The sequence below is a fragment of the Mytilus californianus genome, unplaced genomic scaffold (assembly GCF_021869535.1).
Source record: "Mytilus californianus isolate M0D057914Y unplaced genomic scaffold, xbMytCali1.0.p SCAF_3, whole genome shotgun sequence".
NCBI classification, from domain to species: Eukaryota; Metazoa; Mollusca; class Bivalvia; order Mytilida; family Mytilidae; genus Mytilus; species Mytilus californianus.
The window spans coordinates 83,825,057-83,848,049 of record NW_026262679.1 but is presented as its reverse complement, the minus strand read 5'-3'; the positions used below and the strand labels follow the sequence as shown (position 1 = coordinate 83,848,049).

At 32.5% G+C, this 22,993-nt stretch overlaps 2 protein-coding genes across 4 annotated transcripts; one reads left to right on the top strand and one right to left on the bottom strand.

The window, feature by feature from the left end:
- Window positions 1-2,112: 2,112 nt before the first annotated feature.
- On the bottom strand, window positions 2,113-13,750 carry LOC127735234 (uncharacterized). Of its 3 annotated transcripts, none has more exons than XR_007998204.1 (5): window positions 13,696-13,750; window positions 11,561-11,737; window positions 9,871-10,038; window positions 3,816-7,742; window positions 2,113-3,648 (listed from the first exon to the last, which is right to left on the bottom strand). XR_007998204.1 is itself a non-coding variant. In XM_052245351.1 (4 exons), exons 2-4 carry the CDS (start codon window positions 11,724-11,726, stop codon window positions 5,527-5,529), a joined length of 2,550 nt encoding a protein of 849 aa, XP_052101311.1. In that variant the 5' UTR covers window positions 11,727-11,737; window positions 13,696-13,750; the 3' UTR covers window positions 2,113-5,526. The 3 variants fall into 3 exon arrangements, 1 of the variants encoding a protein (XP_052101311.1); XR_007998205.1 differs by having other exon boundaries at window positions 2,113-3,815; window positions 3,982-7,742; XM_052245351.1 differs by having other exon boundaries at window positions 2,113-7,742.
- Window positions 13,751-14,133: 383 nt separating this feature from the next.
- Window positions 14,134-22,664, top strand: LOC127735251 (frataxin, mitochondrial-like). Its single transcript, XM_052245369.1, has 5 exons — window positions 14,134-14,242; window positions 19,048-19,178; window positions 19,554-19,686; window positions 20,845-20,942; window positions 22,397-22,664. Exons 1-5 carry the CDS (start codon window positions 14,174-14,176, stop codon window positions 22,539-22,541), a joined length of 576 nt encoding a protein of 191 aa, XP_052101329.1. The 5' UTR covers window positions 14,134-14,173; the 3' UTR covers window positions 22,542-22,664.
- Window positions 22,665-22,993: the final 329 nt, after the last annotated feature.

The window sequence follows — 22,993 nt, the reverse complement described above, 5'->3', positions numbered from 1 at the left end:
TGTATGGAATGATTGCAGGGTGTACATGTCAGTCTGGCATCTATCATTTGACCTTGACCTAATTTTCATGGTTCATTGGTCAGTTGTTTAGTTTTGGTGGCTTAGTTCATTTCTGAGATACTATAAGTTTATGTGATAGTTGTAGTTAAACCTTTATCTTTAAGACTTTCAACATAAAAAATCAATCATGGTTAGTAAAGCACACGAGACATTTCAGTGTGTGCACTCTTGCTGGATTAAATTATGCATGTGGGATACATGCATATGGTTTTTCAGAATTACTCCTCTGACTGACAGGCAGATAGACCTTGCAAGGATCCATATACAAAATATAGTTATTGAGTTACTTAAAATAAATGAGTATATATCACATGACAAAAAAAAATTCCCATTACATTCTTTACAGGCAGTCCCTGATCCATGAAAAATGAGGTCAAAGACAATGGATATATGACAGACAGAACTTTTGTAACATAAGGCATCTGCATACAATCTATGATTCATCTAGGTCTTTTAAATGAAATATAAAGCTTTAAACATTGTTTACACTACAACCACTGTACGATAGTATTCCGTCACATCTCACATTTTGCAACTTTCATTGCAGAAGACAAAATATAGTAAAAATCATCATTAGAGAGCATTAAATTGTCTGCATTTTTGGTCGAAATGGACAGTAGATAGATCTGCCTATGTCAAATTTTCTTTCTATAATGGCTTTAAAGATAATGGACCGTACTTGCTCTTGATGGCAATGTTAGTTGGCAGGAAGTATCACCAAACACAGCTTTTAAACTGGATACCCCAAGGATAACTGTGGTCATGTTTGGTACCAATTGGCCAACTAGTTTCAGAGGAAAGCATTTTTGTAAAAGTTAAAAGACAATGACGAATAGACGAAGTGATGAGAAATAAACTGCTTCGCTGAGCGCAGCCAGATACGCCAGCAGAGGTCCAACCCTTAACAGTTGGGGCAAAAATGGACACAATATTCAAGCTTGATTCAGGTCTGAATTTGGATTGTAATTAAATATTTGACATATTATAGGTGTCTGAATAAATGTATTCAAAGAACTTGAAATTGGTTATATGAATTGAATTTATGTTCAATTAAAGATTTCTTGCTGTTGTGCAATACTTAGTAAATCTGTTGTCAGACTATAAACAAATAAAGTATAATTAATTCTCAATGTCATATTAGAAATTTATGAAAATATAAAGGGATCTTACATCAATAGATATAAACAATTCACCAAAGTTTCATGAGAATTGGTGACAGCATTTTTGAGTTATTGTCAGAAAACTGGAAAATCACCCCTTTTTAATGAATAAAACCCCATAACTCAGAAATGTAAAATGTAAAATTTATAAAATTCTAAAGGGAGCTTACATCAATACATACAAACAATTCACCAAAGTTTCATAAGAATTGCTGAAAGCATTTGTGAGTTTTTGTCTGATAACTGGAAAGTCCCCCCTTTTTTTATGAATAAAACCCCGTAACTCGGAAACGTAAAATCTAAAATTTATAAAAATCAAAAGGGAGCTCATGTCAATAGATATAAACAATTCACCACAATTTCTTGCAAGTTGGTGAAAGCATTCTTGACTTATTGTCCGAAAACTGGAAAATCCCCCTTTTTTTAATGAATAAAACCCCATAACTCAGAAACGTAAAATCTAAATTTTATAAAAAACGAAAGGGAGCTCACGTCAATAGATATAAACAATTCACCAAAGTTTTATGCAAATTGGTTTAAGCAATTTTGAGTTAATGTCCGACATGTTGACGACGGACAGACGGACGGACAGACGGACAGACGGACGGACGGACAGACGGACAACGGTATACCATAATACGTCCCGTAAACGGGCGTATAAAAATCACATATGGGTTAAGCTCATTGTTGAAGGCCGTACAATGACTTATATTTGCTAACTTCTACATCATTTGGTCTCTGGTGGTAAGTTGTCTTATTGGCAATCATACCACATCACCTTATTTTTATACTTATCAGAAAAGTTTGAACATTAGGTGTTGACACTACAACGAATGTACCACATATTTAAAACCGTCCATGACATTCATTGCAGGAAAGACAGAAAAGGAAATACAAATAACAACATATTTAATCTTTATATATAACAATACTAAATATAATGTAAAAGTTCACAACATAAATATGAGAAATATACACAAAAAAAATGGAATGTTTACAAATATATAAATAACAAATGGAATCATTACACAAAAATCGACATGGAGAATCAAAGAATAACATGAAACATCTAAAATAATAATAAAAAAAAAAAAATGGATTCATAAAGATTTGTTGACCAAATGGAATCAAATAAAATAAATCTTCAGTAAATTTCATTTAATAAGTATGACATACAATATATGAATATATCGTTCATCAATCTGGCGCGATTAAGTGACACATGACACTCATGGGAGTTTTAAGTATCCTTCATCAATCATAAGTACAGGGAATATCAGATATACTGGTATGTTGAAATAAAAACTTCAATGTCCATTTATCATGCCCACATTTGGGCAAAATCTGAAGAGAGGCTTGAAATTTGGTACACCACATGACAATAAATGGCAAGTTTTTTGTTAAAGAAATGTTACTGACAAACTTTTTACTGTTACGATGACGGTAGCTCAAATATAGGAAATTTGGAATAGGAATCACTTGAACGGTCAAGGTGAAACTTATATAGCTGACACTCAGGTATTGTTCCAAATGATGATCAGATAAAGAGATTTTTTCTCATGAAGTTGAAAATTGGAATAAAAAAAAAAAAGACATCAGGAAAAACTAAGGTCATTTGTCACCCTCTAAACCAAAATCTTTGATTGACCCCTGAACAATGTAATGAACATATATATAAAGAAATGTTCAATAGAATCTGTATGCTGGTTTATACATATAAGAAAATGAATAAAAGAAATAATGGTTTCATTTCATCCCTTTACTAGTGCTTTCACTGCTATTACAGATCTTCAGGTACAGTGTGACTTGTATTCATAAGTGTTTTAGAACAATTGATCGACGCTTACATATGAATACATGTACATGTATCATGTAAATTTTTACTAAACATAAACTGTTATCACAGAGATATGTCTCGCCTATTTGTTATTTTGATAATGCAAATGTTGAAATTAAAATAGCAATACTTTAACATGTAAGTTATGCAAATATTCAAAGTCAATGAACCATGACTGAAGGTACAGGGCTAAACAATCTCCATGGAAATGAGATGTGTCCATGCTAATACCATTGCATACCAAATACCATTGACTTTTCATAAGTCGTTCCCTTTAAACAAACCTAAACACAAACATTAACTTGTAAGCTATGTAAAAGTTTCAAAGTCAATGAACCATAATTAGGGGGTGGGGTTATATAATCTCCATGGAAATGAAACTTGCAAATGCCAATACATTTGCATACAAAATATCATTGACTTAACATTAGTGGTTCATCTTAAACAGACCTAATCACAAACTAATACATATGTAAACTAAGCAAACGTTTCAAAGTCAATAGACCATGACTGAGGGGGGCGGGGCCAAATATTCTCCATGGAAATAAGATGTGCCAATGCTTATACAACTGCATACTAATTAACATTGGCCTACCACTAACAGTCCCCCTTAAACTGACCTAATCATAAACTAATACAAGTAAAATAAGCAAAAGTTTCAAAGTCAATAAACCATGACTGAGGGGGCGGGGCCAAATAATATCCATGGAAATGAGATATGCCAATGCTTATACAACTGCATACCAAATATCATTGACCTACCACTAGTGGTTCCCCATAAACTGACCTAATCACAAACTAATACATGTAAACTAAGTAAAGTTTAGAAGTCACTAGACCATGACTGAGGGCGCAGGGCCAAATAATCTGCATGGTAATGAGATTTGCCAATGCTAATACAACTGCATACCAAATTTCATTGACCTACCACTAGTGTTTCACCACTAAACTAGACCTAATCACAAACTAATACATTGTTGACCCTGACGCCGCCGCCTATACCTAAAGCATACCTATGTCTCGCTTTTTGACTTTGTCAAGGCGAGACAATATATATTAATGGCTTTGTTCAGCAATTTAAAAAAAAAATCAACATTTAACCTCTCTTTCCTCAAACTTCAAAGAAACATCACAACAGTTCACAATATTATTGTGCAAGTTTCAAAAAAACAAAATTAAACACAACCCACATAGATCTCCTTTTATTCATATACATGTATTACCTTAAAAGATTAGAAAAATGTCAACACTGCAGTGATTATATTTTTGTGTACTGTGTGCTGTGTTACTGTCTGTTAGCTAGGTCAAACAGTTAAACAAGTCACCCAAAACAGTGTCAAAATAACAACATAAAGATTAATAGTGTCTTATAAATTTCTTCCATGATTTTCATGGAACTTTCACATTAAAAACAAAGAAAAATTTAAACTTTCAGTTTTTATTCTAACTTTAATAATCTCACTGCTATCAATTGAACTACTCATGTGTTCAGTAAGCCAAAATAAAAAAATTGAAAATAAACTTGACATTTTTCAAAATTTGCAGTTTTAAAAGGTTATTTACATGTAGCATTATCAGTGTCTACCTGTCTTTTACCTCACGGGAGTATAATTTAAGTTGAATAAGACAATGTCAGATAACTTTCCTTCTCCTGAGTTTTGCCTGACAAAATTTCATTTTGACAGACGATTATTTTAAAGAAAGGTCATGCAAAAGCCAGAAAAGATTTTATTTTTTTCTAAAAATAACATGAGTTTTTCATGTTAAATGCTATATTTAATGAAAATATATTTATATTCAAGAAAATAAAGATAAATGGATTTATTGATGTTGAACACGTATAAGCCTCATAATGATTCTATACTTCATGTTCCAAGATAAACTGTCCATGTTGGATTTCATTTTACACACAAAAGTCATGTAATAACGTCAGAAATCAGGTTTGGGATCAAAACAACGTCTCTGCATGGAAACATCAACGTATGGGTGGTGTCGACTAAAGATAAGTTTTGAACAGAGTGAGGAGGTCAAAATAGAAGAGTGTGGTCAAATTTCAAAGTGGAAATCTATTTAAATCATTCCATTTGCTAAATTGGCCTGTGTGAAATACTAGTATTAGGAGGATGCATAGAAAAATGTAACACAACATTACTTTTCAACCTTCAAATTAAAACAACTATCCTGGACTTTTCTATCGTGTAATTATCAGTTTGTTTGTGAAAAACTTTGTGACTTATGAAGGTAGAACTAGGATAAGAAACATAAATCTTAAAAATCAAAGTATGTTTGTGTCAGAGCTATTTTCTTAATACCTTCTACACTTCAAAGTAGCACAGTTTATAATTAATTCTCAGTCATACAAATGCTACATTTGTTTTAATAAAGCACTGAATAGCCTTTCTTTTACAAACATATTTCTGATTCAGAGTTATCTCCTATGACCATGGTTTACTCCCTCAACATAAAAAACTAAGCTGTTTCATTAAGATTTCTTTGATCGGGATGTGTATTCTTTATATGTCTTGTAAGATTATCTTTTCTTGTGAACTTAGATTTACAATATTGACATGAAAACATGACACCAAAATGCAACTGGCAATGACGGTAAAGAGAATCATACCCACTGAGCTTTGTAAAACAGACGACACATGTAGCTGCATCTAACTGGCCAGGGTGTTGTTGTGTTCCATGTTGGACAACTTGTGCCCCTGAGTCAAGATACATACCACATAGTCGACATACAGTCAATTCACTATGTAGGGCAATCCTACGTTTCTTTGGTTTACTTTCTGTCTCTTTTTGTTTTGGCCTTTGAACAACATGATTGTGTTTGTTCTGACTAATCCCGGGTTCATATAAATGTTTTGCAAATAAAGCATCTGTTTCTGGTAAGGTTAAAGAACTTGGCTGTGACTGATTTTGGTATATCTGAGTACCACAAGTCCCTGTTTCTGGTTTAATTTCAATAAAATTTTCATTTTCTTCCTTCTCAGAACTATCATATAGGGACTGACACTTGATCCAGCTTTCTAAATCTATTTCAGATTCTTGTTTGATTTGTGATGGATTCAACAGTAGTTCAGTATTTGATGGCATCTGAACTTCAGATGTTCTTTTTGAAGTGTCACTATCATATTTCATACTTTCAATTCTTCCAATATCAAACACATTGGAATTAAAAAATTCATCCACTTGTTGTCCTTCAAATGTTTGATCTTCTTTAATTACAATTTCAGGGCACGCATCATAGTCACTTATACCTTGTTCTTTTTCATTCAAAGATCTACCCTGGAGATCTGTGTTTTCAAATTCATCAATCTGGTCTTTAGAATCATCTTCAGATGATATTTGGTCATTAGCTACATCTTCTCCATGTGTTCTTACTATATGCGCTTTCATCTCTGCAAGGGAATGGAAACCAATATTACATGCACTACACATGTAATTCACTCCAGCATTTTTCTCAAAATTACTCTCTTCTAAATCAATTTCCAAATTTTCAGTGCTTAAAGGATCAACATGTTTTAGTTGTTTAGATATTTGTGTTCCAATAGGTCCCTTATGGTTCATGGTCAATATGGATCTTAACACAGGCAGTTTCTTCTTGCAATGCAGATTATCAACAATGGAATTTAACTTAGAAGTTTTATCATTAAATGATGTTGCAGTGGTTACACTTGAACCTTTCGTAGGTTGTTCAAATGTTGGGAAAACAGGTGAAAAGCTAGATGGTTTATCACCTAAAAATACACCAGACATTTCATCTTGTTCAGTTAAATTTTTAGAACCACTTTGTACCGTTTCTTCCAAGTTCTGTGTATCTACTGGTTTCCAATCTGTATTCTTATGGGTAACGTTAAAGTGACGCTTTAAATTATCTTTCCGTGTAAAACAAGCATAACAACATGGACATGGAAAACTGCGCTTTTGCATATGAGCAATGCTGTGTCTGATAAAACTACCTCTTGTGGTGAAAAACCTATTACAAACAGGACAGACACTGGATTTACCGTGAACAGTGTTATGATTTATAAGTTCCTTGTATGTACCAAGCCGTACATTGCAAGTCAAGCACCTTGGAATATTTTTAGCATTTTGCTGACTTCTTTGTTGGTTTCTAACTTTTGACATAAAATCATGTACTTTGTGTGATGGTTCATGAATTTTCTCTGGAATTATCTGCTTTAAAGACTTATTGTTTTGTTTAATGGAATGTTCAGCCCCTAAATCTGACAACATGCCCTGTGCAGGCACACTCTCACTTGCTGACTTGTTGGAATCTTGAACATCATAAACACTAACAGTACTTGGTAGAGTTGAATCAAAACCATTATTTACAGGAGCTATCAAACTGTTCAACTGATTACTCCTGGAATCTAAATCTTTCTCATTTACAGATATATCTATTTTTGGTTCAAGTCTTATATACTTTTCAGTCTGATTTCGGTTTTCATGATGATTTTTTGGTGACATATTTGAAACATTTTTTGAGATATGATTTGTATGATGTTTATCTGATGATTCTGAAAATTTCTGGTAAGAGTAAGGGCTTGTTATTGCTTCATTTGCAGAGCCAAAACCTTCGAGAGTAGACCTTGACAAGCCAGATGAGAATTTAGGAACAGCTGCTGTCTCAGAATTTGTTCTGTGATGTTGTATACCAGATGATGATGTCTCTAGTATATCTGTATAGAAGAAAACAAAATAAGTTATTGCAACTAAAACCATGTATACATATGAGGGTAGAAATGGTCTTAATGGTCAAGTGTTAGCATCAAATGAGACTAAAATATTTATCACTATAACACATTTTTTTCGCTACCATTATCGTAGAATTGTATAAATATAGATTCTACCACTGCATCTAGTGTGATATGATATTTCTCCAACAGAGATAGTTAAATTTTCAAATTTAAAACATGAGGCTCGTCAAGCATTTTAAATATTTAAAATTTAACTGTCGAGAGTTGAGAAATATCGTATTGAACAAGATTTGGTGGTAGAATCTGTTTCTTTAATGACATTTAGACGATAAGCAGACAAACTTAATTCTTCTTTTCCAATGATCTGCAAAAAGATAAGTTCTTTCTATGTAACGTCATCAGACATGGTTGCCTTTTTTCATGAATTTTGATAGGAAATTAAGAGGATCACAAGAAAACTTGATGTTAAAATTGATTTTTTACCAATGAAGAACTGAGATCAAACAAACCACACAAGGTCAGGAAAAGGATAAATCTGCTTAGAAGTAGAGAAATACTTATTTTCAATATGTTTTAAGCAAAATCTTATCTTAAATCATCTTATAGGGTACCCCATGTACACTCTTATATATTATAATGTCACCCGTAGTGAAGATTGAGTTATTTTGGAATGATGGAAGGACAGACACAGGTTACACTATATGTACAGCAATTTGTTGACAGGGACTTAATTCTTTTAATGTCTGCTTTTTAAAATAGTAATCACTTTCTATTCAATTTCATCTGTACAATAAAATTTAAACAATGTATCTTGTCTGTCATATTTGTTTTTTTCGTAAATTGTTTTATTATATATCAAGCTGTTAGTTTTCTTGCTTGAATTGTCTCACATTTTTCATCATGGTGCCTTTTATAGTGGACTATACGGCATGGTTTTTTTGTCTCGCCTTGACAGAGTCAAAGAACGAGACATACATGTAGGTATGCTGTTTCCTGTGTTGGCGGCGTCAACAATGTATAAGTTTGTTATTAGGTCTAGTTTATAGTGAACCCCAAGTGGTAGGTCAATGATATTTGGTATGCAGTTGTATTAGCATTGGCACATCTCATTTCCATGGAGATTATTTAGCCCTGCCCCCTCAGTCATGGTCTATTGACTTTGAAACTTTTGCTTAGTTTACATGTATTAGTTTGTGATTAGGTCAGTTTAAGGGGGAACCACTAGTGGTAGGTCAATGATATTTGGTATACAGTTGTATAAGCATTGGCATATCTCATTTCCATGGAGATTATTTGGGTCCGCCCCCTTAGTCATGGTCTATTGACTTTAAAATTTATCTTAGTTCACATGTATTAGTTTGTGATTAGGTCAGTTCAAGGGGAACCTTAAGTGGTAGGCCAATGTTAATTGGTATTCAGTTGTAAAAGCATTAGCATATATCTCATTTCCATGGAGAATATTGGGCTCCGCCCCCTCAGTCATGGTCTAATGACTTTGAAACTTTTGCTTAGTTTACATGTATTGGTTTGTGATTAGATCAGTTTAAGATGAACTGCTAATGTTAAGTCAATGATATTTGGTATGCAAATTTATTGGCATTTGCATGTATAGTTTCCATGGAGATTATATAGCCCCACCCCCTCATCATGGTTCATTGACTTTGAAACTTTTACATAGTTTACAAGTTAATGTTAGTGTTTAAGTTTGTTTAAAGGGAACCCATTATAATAAGTCAATGGTATTAGGTATGCAGTTGTATTAGCATTGGCACATCTCATTTCCATGGAGATTGTTTAGCCATGTACCTTCAGTCATGGTTCATCCACTTTGAATATTTGCATAACTTACATGTTAAAGTACTGCTATTTTAATTTCAACATTTGCATTATCAAAATTACAAAAAGGCGAGACATATCTCTGTGATAACAGTTTATTTCATTATTGAAGGCTGTACGGTGGCTTATAATTGCTTACTACCACTACATTTTCACTCTGGTGGATTGTTGTTTCATTGGCTGGCAATTATACCATATCTCCTCAGTTTTATTTACATGTGTACTGCAAATTTTTTTCTTGTCCTATTCTAAACAATCACTATATATTACTTACCAGAAGGAATATTTGGCTTCAAATGTCCTCCAAATACAGATGGCATAGGAACAAACGATAGTGAAGCTGGTATTGTAAACTTTGGATTATGTGATGATCCTGTTTCATCTTCTACACCACTTAAATCAATAACAGAGCCACCAGATCTTGTAAACTGTGGTATTACACCTACAAAATCCAAACAAAATGTTTTCAGGTGAGTTAAGTTGCTAAGTGTTTATCATCTTGAGTTTTGTATGTTGTGTTTTGTGAACTGTTGTTTTTTCATTTATTTTTTGGCCATGATGTTGTTATTTGACTTATTATTTTTGATTCCCTCCCCCCCCCTGGTATCTTTTCACTCTTTATCAATCATAATTGCACTGATTGTTTTAAACCTTTATTATTGTATACTTTGAAATTGTCTTTATATCTACTGTACAGTTTAATTAAGATTTGTTTGGTGTTAGTCCATTAGAACTTATTTCCTTTGTTTACACTGTGATACCTCACTTTGTGAGAAATACTTTTGTAACCTATGAAACACTGTCAATTTCATTGAGATATATGCCTGTAATGATGTACTGGTATTCATGAGCAATACACATGAATTAAATGCTAGGGTTCCAAATGCAAGAAAGGTGTTTTTTTTAAAAATAAAAAATGTTTGAATTAAAAATTATAAGGATTTACCACTTTTTTTTCTAGCTGTTATTGATGTGGGAACTTAGACAATGCACTAAAAGCCTTTAAATAAGTGAGTGGATCAGCCAAGTTTTCACACCTATATTCTTTAAAAAAAATGTGACAATCCTATTATAAAATCCATATTGATTTTCAACAATGGAACATGTAACATTTATTATGTTTAGATAATCATTTCAAGTACAAATAAATAAAAGACAGTTTAGTTTTGATTAGTTATGTTTGTACATAATGGGATTTTCTAGCTGCCTTGAAGATCCATTTGTGGCATTGGGTTGTTTTCTGCTCTTTGGACAGGTTGTTGTCTCTTTGACACATTCCCCGTTTCCATTCTCAATTCTATCGTTTGACGCTTGAGATAAGACAAAACACAAAAGCTTCTAAGACTAATTCATCATAATAAGGAAAATTAATTAATAAGATCATATTAGTTACATTAGAACTAATAAAGGTTGGATCAATTAAGTTAACACTTTATTAATTGAAGTGTTGTTACAATAATTATATGATCTGGTAATCAAGTAAAGTATAATCCAACCGTATCATCATGATCATTGCTACTTTTTTTACTTATGTTAGTTAAAATCTTTCTTATGGTAGCTATATTTTAGTTTGTTTAATTTTGGTACTTTTATTTTAGGAACCAAATACTGGTTAAAACCAAAATACCCAGAAATATGGTATTCTCAATATATTAGTTCATAAAACGGCAATGTTCCAGTTTGATTTTTTTATCCTGTACAGAGATTAAAATTACTGGAAATTTATATGTAACAGGACAGTTTTAGAACAAAAATATATATACATTGTACCAGTATTTTTTTTTTATGATTATTTTTGTAAGGAATGGAGATTACTGGATTTTTTTTTTTATATCTTTCAGTTAACTACTTGTTTCTAAAACATATTCAAGGAAGAAAAGATTTAATATTGTCTTCAATTCGGAGGCATACATCACTGTATGTATAAGCATGTATGTGCATGTTTCCCAATGCAAATTAATAACCTGCTAAGGTTGGTTCTACTGTGTCTCCATCTTGGATCAACAATATAGACACAGCGCCAACAATCTTTGGAATCTTTTTATTTATTGTGAAAGGATGTCTGCTGTGTAATATCAGTTCTCCATCTTCTGTATTAAACACAGCTTCTGTAGAATTCCAAACCACCATTGTAATGATGTCTAAAATTGAAATTAGAACATTTGTCAATAAAACAGCAATAACAGGAAATGGAACCAAATAAAGTGTAAGAAGGTTTAAGTTAGGAATAAAATTTATTAAATCCCCCTTTTCAAAATGGCATGATCCGCATCTGATGCATGTCATGGTCATATAAGTTCGTAAAAAAGGTTTTTTTTGTTCATTTACAAACGGGACATAAATGTCATTTCATAATGAACGAAAAATAGGTTTATGTTGCTTTCTATCAATTTTTACAAAACACAGTGAATAATGAGCTTCATGCAGGAAAGCATGTGAACAAAATTTACAAACACGAAATACATGAAGTAGTTAACCACTCGGGAAGGAGACATATTGTCGTTTGTTGATGTGGTTCATAAGTGTTTCTCGTTTTTTATATAGATTAGACTGTTGGCTTTCCTGTTTTAATGGTTTTACACTAGTCATTTTTGGGGCCCTTTATAGCTTGCTGTTTGGTGTGAGCCAAGGCTCCGTGTTGAAGGCCTTACTTTGACCTATAATGGTTTACTTTTACAAATTGTGACTTGGATGGAGAGTTGTCTCATTGGCACTCATACCACATCTTCTTATATCTATATACCCATCCAACATGCCCAATGGGACAGATGGTTATTGGTTCTGTCCTTAGTTTTTGTCATTTAACCCTGCTTTTGATATCCAAGTGAGAGAAAAAGTTTTGTACAACCTATGAAACAAGAAAATTCCAAATTGTTTGTGTTCATCTTCTGTCACTTTTAACTTAAAATGTGTTTCCCATTTGAACGGGTCCATTAATTTCATAAACAAGGATGAAACAGCTTCAAAATAAAATCTTACCGAATTATGACATAAAAGGAAACAAACTTTGCATAAAGGGATATTAACATAGGATTTCATTTCCAGATCTGTTCGATTGCCTATTTTTAGGATTCACCAACAAAACGGATCATTACTGTTTATTACAATATATAATGCACATTATATTTGAGGTGAATGTTAGTATGTACTACGAAGAATAATTCTTATGTATATTTCAGGGATAACGAATTTGGCAGAGTCAGTGAGAATATTAAAAAAGCATGAAATTTCATTTTTCCATATACATTGTAAATCGTAAAAAAATGGGTCAGCGGATCCGTTAACCAACAACTTAAAAAACCCTCTCCTTATCAATCAAACTAACAATTACATGAGGATTGAGGAATTTTACTATTATTGAAATTTTATGGAATAAGAAATCTAAGTGTCAATGAGTGCCTGTAAAACAGATCTACATTATTTGGTCTCTGGTAGATACATTTGTGTAGTCTCATTGGCATTATACCACATCTCCTTATCTCATACTGTCGGACATGTACATTTGTACATGCAGTTTGTTAGCTAGTTAATGATGCTTTAATAGCTCTTAGGTCCTTCTGGTCTGCAAATTGTCAAAAAATATTAACCTAAGAGCTACGATTCCACAGCTACATTTGTACATGTAGTATTACACAGGTAACATCACAGCTGAGCAGGTGTTAATTGGCCACTGACAACTGTTGGACATCTTGTCAAATTAGGACATTTAAAGAAATATCCCTCTACGAATGTACCTATACTGTACAAGTAATCAGTCTTTCAGTTTCAAGTCAATTATTTCCTGTATAAATGACTTTGTTCTTTATCTGTTACCTTAAGGTAAGCTTTGTCAAAAGTATACATATACTCTTTTACTTAACATGAAAATAAGAAAATGCCATAAAGTGTCATTTTAAGAAAAATGCAGGTGAGAACCTGAGTTGAGATTTTTTTACAGAGACAACACTTGTGTCTGTGACTGTGTTTGACAAATGAAATGTACAAATGATATGCGACTTAAATCCTATATTACTTCCGACTATATAATAAAGAATATCTAAATGTGTCATTATGAATTGTCCTATTGACTAGAAATAATAATATTGCGAATAAACATTACCAGTATAAGGTTTTTTCTGTTTACTATGTCCTGTTTGGCAACATTGTCACCTGAACTGTTTACCGGAAGTGATAATTTATTTTGGGAGACTTAGTTGTATAGTTCCTGCAAATTCAACAATTTACTTAACAATGGCCAATCAAAAATTGCAACAAGCAAAAAGTAAAATCACAAAAATACTGAACTCCGAGGAAAATTCAAAAAGGAAAGTCCCCAATCAAATGGCAAAATCAAAAAAACAAACACACCAAACGAATGGATAACAACTGTCATATTCCTGACTTGGTACAGGCATTTTCTTATGTAGAATATACAATAGAGTGTGATATAAAATATAAATCTAATTACATGTAAATATATTTAGTTTACAGTTCAAGTTTATTTTTTTGGGCTGTTAAATAAAATCTATCCTTTGTTCTAAGAGCGAGCAGACTTCGACTTCCGGTTTAACAGGTGCTTGCAGCTCTGTACAGCAAATATGTCAAAGCTGTTAAAACTAGGGGTTTTAAAGTATTTTAAGCCTTCCAGTGTTTTTATAGAAAATTTAGTACGTCCATGAATTATTGACATTGAAGAAATACATCTCATTTCCTTTATAAAATACCAATAAAACATGAAAAAAATTATGTATATTGTAACTTAAGTTGCACTTGTTTATAAATAACTGGGACATGATATATTAGTATATAGTCCCAGGTGTATACTAATATAAGTCTTCAAGACAACAATATTGTGAAAACCCCATGATGCGCTGCAAATGAATGAAAACGCATGATAAAGGACTATGCAGTCTTTTCACTTATGAAATTGGCTAAAACTTAAAAGTTAGCTCAAAAGTCTGCAACAATAATGCCCAAAAGTTAACTTCACTCCCTTTCATGTTCACACTCTTTTTTAAGGTTTTGTGTTGAATAATTTTGAAATTGTGTTTTATTGTATCGCTATGAAATAAAAGACAAGTTTTTTTATTGTTTTTAAATAAAGTTTTTACTCGTATCAATCTAGCTAACTACATATATTTTACTTTACACCAAAGCTAGTTATAACAGAGACATATGTTACAATGTATTATACATGTATGTCTCTGGTTATAGCAACAATCATAATTGTTCGATGCCAAATTACCTTAAGTTGTAAATACTAATTAACAAGAATCATAAATTAACAATTGATAATTAATCAACTAAAAAATAGGGGTGTGAAGTGGTAAGGAAGTGAATGGACCTGATACCAACAATAAATGACATTTTACACACAAATTTATATGTATTTACATGTATATACAGGAACCATAACTGTTTCTTTTGTGTTGTAACAGGATGTTATTTTTATACGACCGCAAAAATTAAAAATTTTTTGGTCGTATATTGGTATGACGTTGGCGTCGTCGTCGTCGTCGTTGTCGTCGTCGTCGTCGTCCGGCGTCGTCCGGCGTCGTCCGGCGTCGTCCGAAGACACATTGGTTTTCGCACTCTAACTTTAGTTTAAGTGAATGGATCTCCATGAAATTTCACCATAAGGTTCAATACCACGAAAGGAAGGTTGGGATTGATTTTGGGGGTTATGGTACCAACAGTTAAGGAATTAGGGGCCAAAAAGGGGCCAAAAATAAGCATTTTTGTAACTTTCAGACAATAACTTGTGTGTAAGTGTATGGATCTCTCTGACATTGTACCACAAGGTTCCATATCACAAAGGGAAGGCTGTAATTGATTTTGGGGGTAATTGCCTCAAAATTTTAGGAATTAGGGGCCAAAAAAGGGGCAAAAAACAAGCATGTTTCTAGTTTCATGACAATAACTTGTGTGTAAGTGTTTGGATATTTCTGAAATTGTACTACAAGGTTCCATATCACAAAGGGAAAGCTGGAATTGAGTTTGGGGGTAATTGCCCGAAACGTTTAGGAATTGGGGGCCAAAAAGGGGCCAAAAATAAGCATTTTTCTAGTTTCATGACAATAACTTGTGTTCAAGTGTATGGATCTCTCTGAAATTGTACTGCAAGGTACCATACCACAAAGGGAAGGCTGGGATTGAGTTTGGGGGTGATGAATCATAAGGGGGTTCAAAAAATTTGGGGGGGGGATTTTTTTTTTTTTTTTTTTTCTTTTTTTCCTTTTTTTTTCTTTTAAAATTTTCCATTTTAAGTTGGTTATTTCTGATTTATATTTAAAATCAAATAATAATGATATGGTAGGAGATACACACCAAACAGGATGTGTAAATTATTATATAATAAGTATTGTGCAATAGCAAGAAATTTTCAATTGCACAGTATTGCACAATAGCAAGAAATCTTCAATTGCACAGTATTGCGCAATAGCAAGAAATCTTCAATTGCACAGTATTGCGCAATAGCAAGAAATATCCAATAGCACAATATTGCGCAATAGCAAGAAATTGTCAATTGTACAGTATTGCGCAATAGCAAGAAATATTCAATTGCACAGTATTGTGCAAAAGAAGATACTTCGTATAAATTGCTTATTTCTTAATCAATTTCAATGGGGTTTTATTCTTGAATTCTTGGGGTTCTTTAATATGCTGAAGCTAACCGTGTATAAAGTTTTTGGATTTTGGGCCCCGTTTTTAAATTGGTCCACATTGAGGTCCAAAGGGTCCAAAATTTAACTTTGTTTGATTTCATCAAAAATTGAATTATTGGGGTTCTTTGATATGCCGAATCTAACCGTGTATTTAGATTTTTAATTTTGGGTCCCGTTTTTTAAATTGGTCTACATTAAGGTCCAAAGGGTCCAAAATTAAACTTAGTTTGATTTTAACAAAAATTGAATTCTTGGGGTTCTTTGATATGCTGAATCTAAACATGTGTTTAGATTTTTGATTATGGGCCCAGTTTTCAAGTTGGTCCAAGTTGGGTCCAAAATTAAACTTTGTTTGATTTCAACAAAAATTGAATATATGGGGTTCTTTGATATGCTGAATCTAAACATGTATTTAGATTTTAGATTTTTGGCCCAGTTTTCAAGTTGGTCCAAATTGGGGTCCAAAATTAAACTTTGTTTGATTTCAACAAAAATTGAATATATGGGGTTCTTTGATATGCTGAATCTTACCATGTATTTAGATTTTTTATTTGTGGGCCCGCTATCAAATTGGTTCATATTGAGGTCAAAAGGGTCCAAAATTAAACTTTGTTTGATTTCATCAAAAATTGAATTATTGGGGTTCTTTGATATGCCAAATCTAACCGTGTATTTAGATTTTTAATTTTGGGTCCTGTTTTTTAAATTGGTCTACATTAAGGTCCAAAGGGTCCAAAATTAAACTTAGTTTGATTTTAACAAAAATTGAATTTTTGGGGTTCTTTGATATGCTGAATCTAAACATGTATTTAGATTTTTGATTATGGGACCAGTTTTCAAGTTGGTCCAAGTTGGGGTCCAAAATTAAACTTTGTTTGATTTCAACAAAAATTGAATATATGGGGTTCTTTGATATGCTGAATCTAAACATGTATTTAGATTTTAGATTTTTGGCCCAGTTTTCAAGTTGATCCAAATTGGGGTCCAAAATTAAACTTTGTTTGATTTCAACAAAAATTGAATATATGGGGTTCTTTGATATGCTGAATCTTACCATGTATTTAGATTTTTTATTTGTGGGCCCGCTATCAAATTGGTTTCATATTGAGGTCAAAAGGGTCCAAAATTAAACTTTGTTTGATTTCATCAAAAATTTAATTATTGGGGTTCTTTGATATGCCAAATCTAACCGTGTTTTTAGATTTTTAATTTTGGGTCCCGTTTTTCAAATTTGTCTACATTAAGGTCCAAAGGGTCCAAAATTAAACTTAGTTTGATTTTAACAAAAATTGAATTCTTCGGGTACTTTGATATGCTGAATCTAAACATGTGTTTAGATTTTTGATTATTGGACCAGTTTTCAAGTTTGTCCAAGTTGGGGTCCAAAATTAAACTTTGTTTGATTTCAACAAAAATTGAATATATGGGGTTCTTTGATATGCTGAATCTAACCATGTATTTTGATTTTGGACATTGGACCATAATAGGTAAATTAAAAAAATTGAAGTTCTTAGACCACATTCTTTCTGTGTCAGAAACCTATGCTGTGTCAAATATTTAATCACAATCCAAATTCAGAGCTGTATCAAGCTTGAATGTTGTGTCCATACTTGCCCCAACTGTTCAGGGTTCGACCTCTGCGGTCGTATCAAGCTGCGCCCAGCGAAGCATTTTATTCTGTTTTGAATTGTGTCACATTTTGTTACCCAGACCTTTATAGCTTACTACATGTACCTGTATACGGTATGGGTTTTTCTCATAGTTGAAGGTGGTATGGTGACCATGTAGCTGTTCACATCCTAATCCTTTGGTCTTTGGTGGATACTGTTGTCTCATTGGCAATCATACCTCTCTTTATTTTACATAAGTACAAGTACACTTGTAGCTACTGCCTTTTTTTATTTAGCATACATTTTTGTATTGTTTTTTTTTCAAAATACAGAATGAACATACATTATACACAGTACTTCATGCAGTTCATGTACTTGTTGTCATTTACAATATATCATAAAAATAAGGAGATGTGGTATGACTAGTTTATTTAGCTATGTGAACAAATGTATTTTCATTTCTAGTTTATTTTTTGTACAGCCAAAATGACAATTCACTTTGCAAAAAAATTAAATGGTAAGGTAAACACCAACTGATTCTGGGGAAGGTTTTATTTCCTTTGCAATAATTAATTTGGTTGTTCCATCTTCTGTTAACTTATTCTTTAAAATTGGGAGATACAAGTTCAGTCAGTCAATTAAAGGAAGAAAATATCCACTGTCAGTGTTCAGTATATTTAGGATTTGCCAAAATATATGGTGGTATTGGATGATGATGTGTATTGGCTGTTTATATTTATTATAGTCAAACGTCTGGTTTGTTCCATCAGGATATTTTTACCTGCCCTTAAAATTGTCATGGCCTGGCTCCATGGCCTCATTGGAAAGCATTGAATTACAGGAAAAGCTGAAGTCCACTATTTTAGTCATTTATTAAACTGTTACAATGCAGCTGCATGTACATGAATATTCCAAATCAAATCAAAACAAAAACAAAATTATAGAAGCCAGTTTGACTGGCCTTTAAAATTGACGAATTGGTACATAATTTTTACTGTTTATAGAAGCAGGAGAGCCATGAGAACATACAAAGCAATGGCAGTTTTAATACAACTATTAAAAAAATGTTTTATCTATAGGTATGTCTGTTCTGTGGTAGCAGTATCTGGTGTCATTAATGTACAATCATTCCAGTGATCAAGCATTATTTTAAAATCCTGTTATATGTTTTTGTTATAATTATGTTCTATTTAATAGGCCAGAACTTCATCCACAGCCACAAGAGTCTGTTCATGTGGTTCATATGTACAAAACATTAAAAGAAGACAGAAAGAACAACAGACATACAGACAAAACACTCAATTGTATAGTTCAACAACAACTGACAGGTTAGATTAGTCAATTATTTGTTAACCAGATGTCAACCTCTCAGGCTCTGATAAGTATAGTTATAAAGTTAACCAAAAAATTCATGACTTTTGGGAGTAGAAAAATGACTTAAAAATTAATTTTCATGACTATGTGAAACTTGGATCTTCTCTTATGTATAAAAAATAAATCAATGTGAAGTCAGCTACAAAAAAGACTAAACAGGAAAAAAGAATTCACAAAAGTATAAATAAGGTTTAAAGTGTTAAAAAAAACATATATCAATATGAAGAACATAGTTACACTTTTCTATAACTTATCCTCAAGTGTGGCAATGCCAGCTCTTAAACAGAATATGCATCATTTAGTAATAGAACAATTCATTTTCTTTTTAGTTTGAACAACTCTGAATTATCAGTAAATAAGTATGAAGAAATATCAGAAGAAACATTACAGTCCTTGTCTGACAAATTTGACCTATTAGCAGAAACTAAGGACTGTGATCCTGAATATGATGTAACATATGCGGTAAGTAACAAAAATTTTAGTCAAAGGAATGTAACATGTTTAGTGTTAACACTGTGATTGCAGATATCATACACTAACTCACAAACAGGGTATTATATAGTTCTAGATTGTTTTGACGTCAGTCCTTGTAAGTTCTAAAAAGCAGACACCAGAGCAATCTCAGTGTAAGTATCATAGTACAAATTGAGTACAATAACTGTTTGTTACTTTCTTGTTACTTACTAAGTTTTGTATGAAGATTGATTTAATATTTGTTCTAGGACTTTATAATGTTAAATTGTATATGATGTACCTTAAAGTTTTTACCGAATCCAATTAGCATGCAATATTTTTTCTATGTTGAAAAACAAGTATAAAGTACATAGATATAGACAAAATATACCATTTCAAAATATTTCGGAAGTGCAAGAAACCACAAGGAACATCATGTTACTAATCATACAAGAAAAGTACATGCACTTTAATTAAGCTGACTTTTATTGATATCATTGATTGTGATGCACAGGGGAGGACTTAGTGAAGTACATTTGAATGTTAGAAGAAATTTGGTCTGTGATTCAAATTATAATGAATCATATGGGGTATGTGCATCTTTTATAATATATACATGATATTGTAGAGGAAACCAATACACCATATAATTTTTTTGGAATATTAAAAAATATTGTTGAAAGCAAAAACACAATACTGTAAATTTCAAAAATCATTGCATTGTTTTTATTAACACTAAAATGCAACAGTATTAGGATCGCAATAATAAAAACTTGCATTCATAATTTCCGTAGAGATTTTCCTTCACAAAGTTTTTGCAATCGCATCAATTAGATCTTACATTTTTACCTGTAATCAGAGATCTGCAATAATAAATGCACACATTAATTACTAAATTTCCAGTATATGAATATTTCCAGATACTGAAATTATAGATCTTTCATCTGCTTGTTAACAAAGGTCCTTCCAATCTCCTCCTCAGATCTGCTTCCCTATAACAACACAATGTAGTCTGAAATTTATTGTGATAGGTAATATAAACTGTATGATTAAGGAAATATTGGAATCCAAGGCTGTTTGATTTAATTTTATGGAGATAGGCAATATACATTGTATGTTTAGAGAAATATTGGAATTCCTAGCTGTATGACTTTATTTTTTAAACAGGATGGTGTGTTAACAGTGAAGATCAGTGATAAATGGGGAACGTATGTGATCAACAAACAGTCACCTAATAAACAGATCTGGTTATCATCTCCTATTAGGTAATTAAACAGTTGTCATTTACTGAAAACAAGCAACCAATACACTATGGAATATATAAATATATGAGACATATATTTCAGGACTGCCTTGGTGGTCTTGTGGTAGTGTGTTCGCCTGGAGTGTGGGAGGTCTTGGGTCCCTGCCGGATCAAACCAAAGACTAAGATTGGTATTTGCCGCTTCTTCACTAAGCACGCAGCATTAAGGAGTAAGAGCAAAGACTGGTCAGCTCGGAGTCAGAATAATGTGTCTGGATAAGTGACATATCTTCATGCGGACTGTTACCTTGTGAACTAGCATGTTAAAAATTCAGCTCAGCATGTCGGTCTAGTACAAAGTATGGTTAATATTCATATCACATTAACATGCTCTCGTCCTGAATATGCATATTAATTTGCACTGGACGTTAAGCAGCCATCCATCATCATCATATAGTTCAGGGATAACTTTCATCAACTAAAATCGAAATGACATTTTGAGGAGTTTGGGAAAATTAACAAAAAAGGATCCAAATTGAACATTCAAAATAGAGTAAGGGGAGAAGATGCCAAGGAGAAATTAATAAAGAGCTGCACCATAAGCGCATGATACGCCCATCACATTTTCAAATAAAGTTCCATAACTCCTCAATGTCATATCAGAAATTTATAAAAAAAAAAAGTAAAGGGAGTTTATTTTAATAAATATAAACCAGTCACTGAAGTTTCATGAAAACTGCTCAAGGCATTTTGAGTTGTTGTCCGAAAACTGGAAAATCCCCCTTTTTTTATGAATAAAATCCCATAACCAAGAAACGTAATTTCAAAAATTTATTAAAATCGAAAGGGAGCTTATGTTAATAGATGTAAACAATTCATCAAAGTTTCATAAATATTTGTTACAGCATTTTTGAGTAATTGTTCGACATGTTGACGACAGACGGACGGATGGACAGACAAAAAAAAACACAAAAAAACAAGGACAACACCACAAAGAAAAGAAAAAGGATGAAAAGACAAATATGTCCACATAACAAAACACAGAAGAGCCATAATTGGGCAAAATGAACCCCTCAAAGATCTAGGGATGGACAAGGGTGCAAATTGGCATAAATAACACAGCTTTAACCTTTAGTAAAATTACATAGTTGCTATTCTTAAAGATATGAAAAAAATACAAGTAAATATTCCAGTACAGTTGCACTTGTCACTTAGTGAATATTACCCCCAGGGACTAACCATCTACCTGCTACCTGAGGACTGGATGACTTCTATTGATTTTCAAGATTAGTGGTCAAAGTTCAAGCTAGTCATTGGTCCTTGTATAAAGGTTCAAAACCTTGTCAACACAAAACTTAGTACTGTGTCCCTCAGTATCAAATGAGCATACATCATCATCGACGGTAGGAGATCTTCTATTTAAAGATCCAGACCAAAGTCCAATAATCAGATTTATATTTTATTCTCTGTTTACAGCGGTCCAAAAAGATATGATTTTACAAATGGTACTTGGATTTATTCTCACGATGGAGGAGCGTTACACCAGTTATTAACAGAAGAAATATCCCAAGCTCTGTCTAGTAACATTGATTTCAGTGACTGTGAATACTCAAATCGTTAAAAGGTGGTATAGATTGTTATGTTTTCATTTATATGTTTGTTATTGCATGCAGGTGTGATATCATGTTATTTTGTTATTTTTTACATCCGAATGATATGAAATAAAATCTACTAATTTAAAATTATGTATTTTATTTAGAATTGAAGTCATAATGTTGCAAGTAAATTTAAGTTCACCTGACTCGTAGTGCCATTATTAGCTTTTAACATTACTGGTACTTAGTGTCTGTTGTACGGAAAAATTGTATTCTATGTTCTTGCCAATCAAACAACATTGCTACAGATATTACACATTGAACATGTAGTCAGTTAATTGTGGCAAAAGTAGTTTTCTCAGTTACTGATAATTTTTAACTCAACTGGTCGAAAGGGCCATGTGAAATTTTCCCTTCCATTGCATCCTTCGTCCATAGACTATTCTTAAAAAATCTTATCCTTTGAAACTGCTCAGTG